This window comes from Teleopsis dalmanni, chromosome 2, assembly GCF_002237135.1.
Source record: "Teleopsis dalmanni isolate 2A chromosome 2, ASM223713v2, whole genome shotgun sequence".
In the NCBI taxonomy this organism is placed as follows: Eukaryota; Metazoa; Arthropoda; class Insecta; order Diptera; family Diopsidae; genus Teleopsis; species Teleopsis dalmanni.
This window is the reverse complement of record NC_051847.1, coordinates 177,344,809-177,356,190: the sequence shown is the minus strand read 5'-3', so window position 1 is coordinate 177,356,190 and position 11,382 is coordinate 177,344,809. Positions and strand designations below refer to the sequence as shown.

The window sequence follows — 11,382 nt, the reverse complement described above, 5'->3', positions numbered from 1 at the left end:
GACAACTGGGTATGAGAAGACGTTCTGCACCGAACAATAAATTGGAAATAACTACGTATATAATTACAACTATGAATACTCGAGTCATAACTATCTTTAAGTTAACGGCTCTAAATACTCGTAAAACAACCAGCTTATAGTGGAAGCAAAGATAATGTAATCTCAAATATGTGGTAATGACACCAGGCAGATATTGAAAAGGTAGGGAACTATATCACCACGTGACTGCATCCTTTGAGGATTATTGTGACAACAAGCAGAGATCTATCACATACAGACTATTAAAAAAATAAAACAGATGTTGACAGAAAGAATAAAATCAAACAAATTCTCTGACTTCTAGAGAATATTAGAGAAGTTTTTAGAAATTAATGTAATGATAGAAGATAAATAAAAATAAGACTATCATAATAAGATTATTAGAATAAGACAATCACAATAAAATCATCAAAAAAAAAACTCCTGAATCAATTGATTGATTGCAAGAGATTTTGTACTGAAACTAAATGTCCGTCTATTGTGCTTTCTGTGATCTGTATTGTTTATTAGTTTATTAACAAACTGAAGTGGAACCTGGATGAATCAAGAGGGTGTTCTGAAATCCACAGTAGCGTGAGGTATCATAGATTGACATCACTAAAATCAAGTTGTAATGGAAAACAATGTTCTTGACCGGTAACAATAATTGCTGTTCAACCTTAAGTCCTCTCGAAATACTATGTCAAAAATCTATTTACTTTGAGGATTATAGATATAAAATACAGATATGACATTTTTTCGATCAAGATATTATTTGAAAATCAAGTATGAACACACCGTTATACAGTTTCATAATACCACTGATATAATTTGGTTTGACTGAGGATGATACAGTTGGTTTTGGGTTTTAATTGCTTCTCAAATTAGAATCCACTCAAAATACCCTGTTAAAACTCTATTCATTCTTTACGTGCATATACTATATATAGATTAACATCACTAAAACCGTATATAGAAGTATCTACACAAGTTTTTGAAATAAACTACGAGTTCACGATGTGAATGATATAATGCGGTTCGACAAAGGCTGGAAAAGTGATTGGTGTTCAAAATTGAATCCGCTTGAACTATCACGTTAAAACTCTAAGCACGGATATTTGAGTTGTTAGGAAGAAAAGAAAGCAAAACTCTTGGAAGAATCACTTAAATATATTCAATTAAAAAATGTGTATATTATAAAAGAATGGTTACAAGCACCTCGGGAAGGTATGCAGATCAGACGTTAATTATAGCTTAGTGTTATGAAGTGATAAACAATAATCCAGTCAAGGCGTAGAGAGGAGTTTTGAAGAAATCTCGCAGTTAATAGAGAGTAAAAGTGCTCAAGTGCACTGACTCAACTAGCTTCAACATAAATAATAAAAATAATAAATAAATAATAAAAATTATAAATAAGTAATATAAAAATTATTAAATAAATAATAATAAAGAGGTGAAGTGCAACAACAAAAATTTATTTTATATTACTTTAATTAATTAACTTTTTTCTGACCATACAGCTATTTCGAGTATTGTCAAATACTTATCATCAGTGATTTTGAAAATATTTGTTGAATTTAATAATTCGTAAATAATTTTTTGAGTCTGCAAGTACCAAGGATTGAACTCGTGCCCTGCCAAATCTGAAGATCAGAGTCATCGTTCATTAGCCAACTGACACAAAGCCGTGCTTGACTTCTATACTCGCACATTTTTCTGGAGTTTTGTTAATTTGCTATAAAAGTTTTGGTTATTTGCTATTTTTAGTAATAAAAATATATTTTTATCTAAAAAATTTGATTTTGATCTGACAGTGAACGACACTGTATTGCAGCAGTTTTTAAAACTTATGTAGTAATATTTATTACAGATAAGTTCAGATATAATTGAAAATTTATTGATAAAAACATATAGTACGTAAACTTTAAAGTTCATATATTTTTTTTTAAATACTAATGTGGCGCAACTGTATAAAATTTTATTAAATATTTTTTATAACTTGAATAAATAGAAATAAAAATTTACCGATATTTTTAGTTAAATACTGTCTTTTAAGTTGATTGTAATTTATTTATTAAATTAAATATATAAAACTATATACTGAGGACTATGGTGTAATTGTTGTAAAATATATATATTAAATTTATTTAATGTATGAAGTATACAGAAAAAGATTCTAGGAACTATGCTGTTATTGGTGTGAAAAATCTATTTAAATATTTATTAAATTTTGCATATATTATATTTACATATATACATATATTTAATTCAATTAAATATATAAAAAGAGATTCTGGGGTCTTTGCTGTTATTGGTGTAAAAAATCTGTTTAAATATATATTAAATTTATTTATTGAATTAAATATATGAAACTATGTTCTGAGAACTATATTGTAATTGTTGTAAAAAATATATATATTAAATTTATTTAATGTTTGAAGTATTTGGAAAAAGGTTCTAGGAACTATGCTGTTATTGGTGTGAAAAATCTATTTAAATATTTATTAAATTTACATATATATTAAATCAAATATATAAAAATAAATTATGGGGTCTTTGCTGTTATTGGTGTAAAAAATCTCTTTAAATATATATTAAATTTATTTATTGAATTAAATTTATGAAACTATGTTCTGAGGACTATATTGTAATTGTTGTAAAAAAATATATATTAAATTTATTTAATGTTTGAAGTATTTGGAAAAAGGTTCTAGGAACTATGCTGTTATTGGTGTGAAAAATCTATTTAAATATTTATTAAATTTACATATATATTAAATCAAATATATAAAAATAAATTATGGGGTCTTTGCTGTTATTGGTGTAAAAAATCTCTTTAAATATATATTAAATTTATTTATTGAATTAAATTTATGAAACTATGTTCTGAGGACTATATTGTAATTGTTGTAAAAAAATATATATTAAATTTATTTAATGTTTGAAGTATTTGGAAAAAGGTTCTAGGAACTATGCTGTTATTGGTGTGAAAAATCTCTTTAAATATATATATAATTTATTTATAGAATTAAATATATAAAATAAAGAGTTACTGCAGACTATGCTGTTAGAATATTTAGTTATAATTTGATTCTTTATTATTAGATTGTTATAGAACTTTTATTAATTTAATGAGAAATGAAGTGAATATATATTTTAAATTTTATTTTCAAGAGTTTAATGACTTTAAAAGGTATTAAAGTTCAAGTTTATAAATAAGTAACCCGTAACAAAAAAGTATAAAGTAATGGAGTTATTATAGAAGAAATATTTCTGAAATACTCGTACTTATAAAAATTGCAACTATTTGAAGTACAAATCAATTAACAGTTTGAAATTTTTGTCACCAAAGAAAATAAATTTTGCAAATCACACATTATTAGAATTATTAAAGCAATTTAGACAAACAAATTGTTGTTCCGTAATAGCGAAGAAGTCAACAGCCCATAACAGATGACGTTTAACAGCTTAAGCCCGGGCTGTAAAAACCCCGGTTTGCGCGCGCTTCAAATCATTTTAGTATGCAAAACGTCAACTGCCAAAAAGTTTTTAAAAATTTCGTTGAAGAATTCATGGTGGAGGAGAAGGAGGAGTGTGCGAAAATTCATTAGTTCATCATTAGTTTGCTTTGCTGAAAGTTACAATTATTCTGAGCACTCAATGAACACACGAACGAACGAACGCTACCGGAGGGTCTAAAGCACCTCACTAACCACTTTAAAGACACCATTTAATCATTTTTGTCACATTTTTTTGATGTTATCTCTTCGGAATTAATATAATTTATAGCCCATATATTAAATGGTTTAATTGAGCAGTAAGCAAATTTAATATCTTAACTTAAAGCAGTTATGAGTTTCATTATTAACAGATTTGTCTATTTGTTTAAGAGTGCGACAATATCTAATTTTTCTATCTCTCACCTTTAAATTAAAATTGTCCACTTAATTATACTCAATAATTTGTTTTGACAATTGCTTCACCTCTCCGAAGTTGCCAAAAAGGCTTTCGCTTTGCTTGAAGTCAGTGTTGAAACGGACGTGGTGCGAAACATATTCTCAGCTAGAGAACCCGGTAGGAGCTTGAATTGAAATCGCAGTAAATAGAGCAAAATTATTTTTAACTTTCAATTCAGTTTGTGAAAAATTGATTTGTGTTTTTCCCACTTCTGCCGTTGCATTTATCGTTCATAAATTAACACCAATTTGGTAATATAATTTGTTTATTTATTTTTTTTTCCTCTCCTACTCTAGTTGGTTAAAATAAATATTGACTTTAGTCGCTTTTGTGAACTTTCATTGAGTCACTCACTCACTGTCCATTGTTTGGGTGGTGGATAATGCTAATCTCGAACGCCAAGTTAACAACATGTGCTATATACTATATATTGTATAGTCCCAATGGGTGTACTCTGCCAAATAAATGGAGGAAAAACCAATAATTATTATTTAAGAATTTGTACAAGTTAAGTTCTAACTTCTATTTTTTTTTGTTTTTTTTTTTGAAGAATAAAAATATTTATAAATGCATAACTAAAATCGTACTTTTTGATGTGCCTAATACTACCTGATATACTACAATATATCAAATACCATGTCAACTCCTTTCTATTAGTGCTTATAGAGTGTCGTTTGCAATATAAATTCGGCGACGGTTGTTAAAAGAAAATATTTTTTAAAATATCTTAAGTAATTATAATAAATACTATTGTAACAATAAACTGTTAGTGCAAATATAAAGTGAGAATCAATTAATAATTTATTTGAAATTAACACTTTGTTATAAAGAACATGCGTATTTGCTAAAATCGACGTCATAGGTCCATTAAAATCCATTTAAATTCAAAATGCATACTCAAATAAATTTGTTAAACAATATAATATTTAATATAAATGAAGTGTAAAATATTTAAATATATATTCTATAAGTGTAAACATTTTATAAGCTCACGTCACTACTACAAACTTTTATAAACCCACATTGGTCACTTGGATACCAAAAAAAAGTACATATTCAGTAGAAGTAGAAATACGTATATGTTACGTAGCTGTTATAGAGTGGTGTCTCTAATTTATATACGGGTGCTCTATATATTTTTTATTATTATCATTAAAAGAAGGGATAGTACACTGCGACCTAAAAGATCTATTATGTCCCTAAGTTGGATTAGAGTGCTTCTCCAAGTCCGATTTCTTTAATGAAAGACAGTATAAAGCGTATCTTTTTTAGTTTTTATGATCCATTAAATACCTTCCTAGGTGTTTCTTCCACTTGTGCATCAGTGCCGGGCATTTCCCAAGCACATGGTATGCAGTTTCTCTGCAATCTGAGTTGGATTGAATTCCTAACGTCGATAGGTGATTATTTAATCTACAGTGCCCGATCAATACATATATATAAATATATACATATACATTATATATAAATAATATGTATACTGTATTAGTTGAGTGATAATTATATATGGTCTCCAAATGCATCTGACTTCATTCACAGTTCCTTAAAAATTGAAAAAGTATAAGTACCATATTTGATTGCAGCTCCAATAATGCAATAAGTGAATTGAAATATTGCAACGGTCTTAATAGCAAGAACTTGTTTGCTAAGCGTGTTAAAGGTATTGCAAGGATATTCTATATGATTGTATTATATATATAGTTTTTATAAAGTGCTCTGAATAAAAGATCCATTGTATTTTTTTCTACAACTATCAAATAACTCCATTAAATCTTAGATTCGTTTCCCTCAAGTACGCACGAATGTCGAATTTAGCATTGATAATTCCTTGCCAGGTATTTACTGTGTTCTCAGGTATTTTTGTATTTTGTGCATTATTGAGTCGAATTTTCCTAATTTGTGTTCTTGGGACTTAGTTCTTTAAATTTATTGTGCTCGGTCAATAACCCAGTTAACATTCTTAACATTATGTTATAAGATTATTATAACACATGTTGGTATTAGCGATCCTTATAGAATTTTAAAGTGCCTTAAACTTGTAAGACTCTTCTAGTTTTATTAATTCTTTAGCACTTCGTTTTAAACTTCTACATTGAGTATTTCTTTCTATGGATTATGTATTTTTAGTTAATTTAAATATATCTATCCTAGAGGAAACTTTCCGTGAATTCAAAATCATTTTGGATAAATTTAAAATCTCAACTTCTACAAAGAGATTTAGAGAATAAAAAATAAAACACTTAAATTTATAAATTTATTTGCTAACTAATCTCAAAACGTTTGTGAAAAAGTGAATATGCTTATTTTGGATCAGATAACAAATGATTGGCTATAGGAGCGAGATTTGAAATTAAATAAATAAAAAGATCCGGATAAATCCTTTGAATAACACTCCTGTCGCAAATATTTGAAAAGGGTGTAAAAGTTAACAGTTTTTGAAAAATTATTTTTTTCCCAATTTGTATTTTACAATGTTTATCATAGTTACTATATATTAGTCATATTATGCCGATTCGTAGTGAGGCAAAAAACTACAACTCCCTCTATTTAGTTTCCTTGCTGCATTTAATAAAATCACAGAAAGAGAGTGTTTCATCATTATTCATTCTCCGGACACCAGAATACAGCTGTTGCAATCTACTTCTTCCAAATGTTGGGATATAACAGAATAAATGAAACTTTATCTAGTTTTCTTGCTGATTCTTGCTGTATCGGTTATGCTCCTGGACATTATAACCCCATAATCTCAATTCAGTTCGTCCAATAACTAGGCAATAGTAAAGGAAATGGTCTCTATTATTGACATCGTCGAGACAAAATTGACATGTCACAGTGGTAACCATCTGTTCTATGTCCTGTTATGATCCCGATTAAAATATATAAATATATTTTTGCCAGTTTTTTGTCAGGTTTTACAAATTTTTTTTTTGACCAATGCAGATGCTTATGTATATTCTGAACCCTTTGTTCTCGATAATTTAACTAAACGTTTTATGATATATGCTTAGAAGGCTTTCAAAATAAATAAGTGAGCTATATTTAATCTGCACATTTTTTTTTGTTGAATATATTTCTTAGTATATTAATGAATACTTCTTTAGGAAAGTTATTCAAATCCACCCATCTGCTTGTTATATATTTGGCTATGCAAATATGGAAAACTAGACTTGGAGTGCAAAAGAGAAATATGTCTTCTTCTTTAAAAAAAAAGAATTATTAATTTTAACACCACAATTTAAAATACCTATTATCACGACTTTCAGTTTTCAAACTTCTGAAACCTTTTTATATTATAATTCTTATATAATATGTAATTTAATTTATTTAATATATAAAATCTGTAAGAATACCTGATCGTTAAGTAAAATTTCTGCCTTGCTAAAATTACATTGAGGTAGGATTTGTTTAAGAACAACTTTTTAATATTATATATATATATATATAATTCCAAAGGGTTTTGAAATTAGCAACCTCGACTTTATTTATGTACAATATATTTATATATTTATTTATATTAGGTATGTATTTGAACAAATTTATATATATGTCTCTATTACTATAGGATATATATATATCCTCTCGACTATGATTTCATAATTTTTTAAAAAATACCAAATATTAAACAAATTAATGAATTTTGTATATATTCTTTTCAGTTGAGTTTTAGAACATGCACCAATAGTTGATAATGAGATCTCACAGAATACTTTTTTCATCCATAATACTTTTCTGTATAACTACTATTAAAGGAAATTTTTTAAGTAAGTAATTATCAAAATTATGTTTATTAAATTATTCTTAATCCTTTTAATAATTATGAAAACATATTTTTTAAAGCCTACGAAAATGCCCGTCGAGCTGTCATTCAAGCAGAAGATTTATTGACCACTGGTGGTCGTATTCAATTAAATGATAAAGAAATTAAAGTGAATGAATTGTTTATGAAGTATAAATTAGAAGAGCTGGCTAAAGGATATCGTAATCCTGATGTTAATGCAGCAGGCCTGCATTTCTTCAAAGCCAAACCATTAATTGAACACAGTAAGGTGACTATCTAACAATTCTACTGTCAATGATCTATATTCTATTAAGTAAAAAAATTCTTAGGTATTTCAATTTTTACGTCGTATGCCCAAAGGTGCTACTTTGCACATGCATAATTCTGCATCTGTCTCGTCAGAGTGGGTCGTGCGCAATATATCATATATGCCTGGTCTGTTACGATGCACGAATAAGGATGGTGTTAGTGTGTTATCGTTTCGACGCTCTTTGGATCTTGGCTGTGAGACTCAATCTGTGTATGTTGCAGAAGAGCGTTTACGTTCCATAAGCCCAATGGCATACGATCGCAATTTGGAAAAATTAATCAATTTATATACACCCGTGCCAGAGAGTAAGTCGCTAGTGGATTTAATATTTTACTTATGGCACACATTTGCTTTTGCTTACAATGCATAATTTAATTTGTAGTTGAATATCCGACAATTGGAAAAGTTTGGACCAAATTTCAAAATATGTTCACAACCCTGAATGATGTGCTGAGATATTTGCCAGCTTATCGTGCCTACCATTGGCAGATGCTTGAAGAACTGTATAATGACAATATTATGTATGCAGAAATACGCATGGACTTTAAAGAAGTAAATACATAATTTTGTTTAATTTTAATTGGAAAAGTTTTGAAATTAATTATTTCTGTTTTTAAAGTTATATGACTACAGTGGTCGCACATTTGCACCAGAACGCGGTGTAAAGGAGTTGCTTAATGTCATAGAACAGTTTCGTTATCAACATCCAAGATTTCTTGGTATTAAAATTATATACTCAACAAATAGGAACGTAGATCGCAATAGAATGCGGGAACAATTTGATAAATTTAAGCAGCTTCAGTAAGTTAAAGTTCTCTCAATTCTAAATCCATCTAAAAAACCTGTTACCATTTTTTTTTTATTTTAGTTCAGCTTATTCAAACTTCATAGTTGGTTTTGATTTAGTGGGTCAGGAGGATAAGGGAAAACCATTATATACATTTGTTCAGTCACTAACTAATTTACCACCTACTGCGCGTTATTTCTTTCATGCTGGAGAGACAAGTATATTGGTGTGCACATGCCTATTTTAATAATATATAACATTTTAATATATTTCATTAGATTGGTATGGTGCTTCTACAGATTTTAATTTGCTCGACGCTATACTAATGAATACTACACGCATTGGACATGGGTATGCACTCATGAAACATCCAGTACTTTGGAATTCGGTTAAGACCCGTGATATTGCGATCGAAGTAAGCCCAATTTCCAATCAAGTTTTGCATTTAGTTTGGGATTTGCGAAATCATCCTGGTGGCTTCTTTATGTCACAAAATATACCTATGGTTGTTTGTAATGATGATCCCGGTTTTTGGAGTACAAAAGGTCTTAGCTATGATTTTTATTACGCTATTATGAGTTTAGCACCAAATAATTCTGGTCTAAAAACACTTAAAAATCTTGTTTGGAATTCGATACGTTATTCGGTTTTGAATACGTTTGAACGTAAAGCTGCTTTTGCGAATTTGGAACGCGACTGGAACAATTTTTTGGAAGATGTTTTGAAAGGACTTGTATTTTGAGTGTTTACAATATGGAAATCAATTATATTAATTTTGTACCAAAGACAACAGTTTATAAGATGAATATATATAATTTAAAAAAATGGTTTTTATATAAAAAGTTATTCAAATTTTTTTTAAAAATTCTACTAATGGAAAGGAATTGCTTGGTTGTTTAGTTACAGTGGTTAATAATTGGCGATTATACTTCACGTTTCTCGCAAGAAGCTATTGTAGATAAACTCGATCCATCAATTTGTTTTTTGAATAATTTAATTTATTATTAATATATCTAATGGCATTTTCGATTTGTAAATCTGGGATAATTTTTCAATCTAGATGCCGTTTTAATGCACTTTTAGTACAATTTTTATTTTTGATTGGTAAATCTGGAGTAAAATGTATAACACTCTAGATATGTTAATATAATACTCTAGAGTAGCAAGATTACTTTGACAGATAAACTCTTATTTGTACTTCTCTGATTTGTACCTCTTGTATATATCATATTAAAACAGTTTATTTGAAATTAAATTAAGTTAGCAAAGCTACTGATAAAAAGAACTACCCGAAAAGTGTGTTGATGACTGACTTAGAATGTGTTTAGTATGCAATCTAGAAAGCAATCCAGAATGCATTCTAAAATTCATATTTAAATAAAGTATTAAGGTCAGATGTTCTTCAATGATATTACACCTTTGCTGATTACATCTAGGTGGTCAAATCATAATCAATTCAGGATATTTTGTATATTCCCTATAAGTAGCAGAACAATACTTTGATATCGCTGACAAAACCATTGCATATTGTCACGAGCAGGAAAATGTCTCTATGAATGACACCTTGAATGGCTTCTCTCTGAATGGCTTCTAAAATTCATTTAACATTTGAACAAAGAGTATTTGTATACCGTTATCCCACACGAAGTACCGTAACGTCTTCTAAATTGGTCAGGATAATGTTACGGTTGTTTTGAACAAATTTCCAATCGGAAATTACAGATGGTTAACTATTAATTCACAATATCATAATAATTAATTAGCTTTGGTTTTCCTTAGCAGTTATCTTTATTTATCTTAATACTTTGCGGCGTAATATTCTTAAGATATGTACTAATGGAAACTAACGCTAATTGGTTATGATGATACTATAAACTGATAGACTGACAATGTTGTATACTAAATTCTACTTTTTGGTTTAGCAAAGGTTTTGGATTTATTGGAGGCTGAACTGCAATTGCAGTCCGGTTTTTTCTTAATATCTGAGACTTTGACAATAATAGGTAAAAACTGAAAAATAAGGGTATGAAAGGGTTTTAATTTTATTATTATTTATTTTAAAATTTTTATTTTAAAAGATAATTGTTTGTAGCCTTTAGCAGATTTAGTATGAATAAAAAAATGATAATCATTTTTTCCTTTAACATCCTTTTCCAAATTCCATCTCAAAAGGAAGGATTATTTAAGCATTTCTTAATGGATGATTTCAAAATATATTTAAAAAATCGGTTTTTGAGTGGAGAGAAGAAGATTTTAAGAAAGAATGTTTAAGGTCCAAATATCTCTCTAGCACTCTTCTTCCAGCTTTCATAATTGACAATTGATTCAAGCGGACATCTGTTTATAGAGAAATGGACCTAATGATAATGGCATAATGGTAAACAAATTCTATAACAAAAAATTCTTTTAACGAAATTATTCATTAATTTGTGTGAAGAGTGTTGATGTTTCGGCAAAGCCAAAGCTAGTTTTTATCTGGTTTTCTTAATTAGAATTTTTGGTTCGGTTCTTTGTTTTTTTAATAAAAAATGT

The 11,382-nt window shown here is 28.3% G+C and overlaps 1 protein-coding gene across 1 annotated transcript; it reads left to right on the top strand.

The window, feature by feature from the left end:
- The first annotated feature begins 4,111 nt into the window (after positions 1–4,111).
- On the top strand, positions 4,112–9,643 carry LOC119684028 (adenosine deaminase 2). The gene is made up of 8 exons (XM_038097959.1): positions 4,112–4,226; positions 7,632–7,736; positions 7,813–8,021; positions 8,083–8,368; positions 8,446–8,615; positions 8,683–8,864; positions 8,932–9,068; positions 9,129–9,643. The coding sequence occupies exons 2-8, from the start codon at positions 7,664–7,666 to the stop codon at positions 9,590–9,592; spliced, it is 1,521 nt and encodes a 506-aa protein (XP_037953887.1). The 5' UTR covers positions 4,112–4,226; positions 7,632–7,663; the 3' UTR covers positions 9,593–9,643.
- Positions 9,644–11,382: the final 1,739 nt, after the last annotated feature.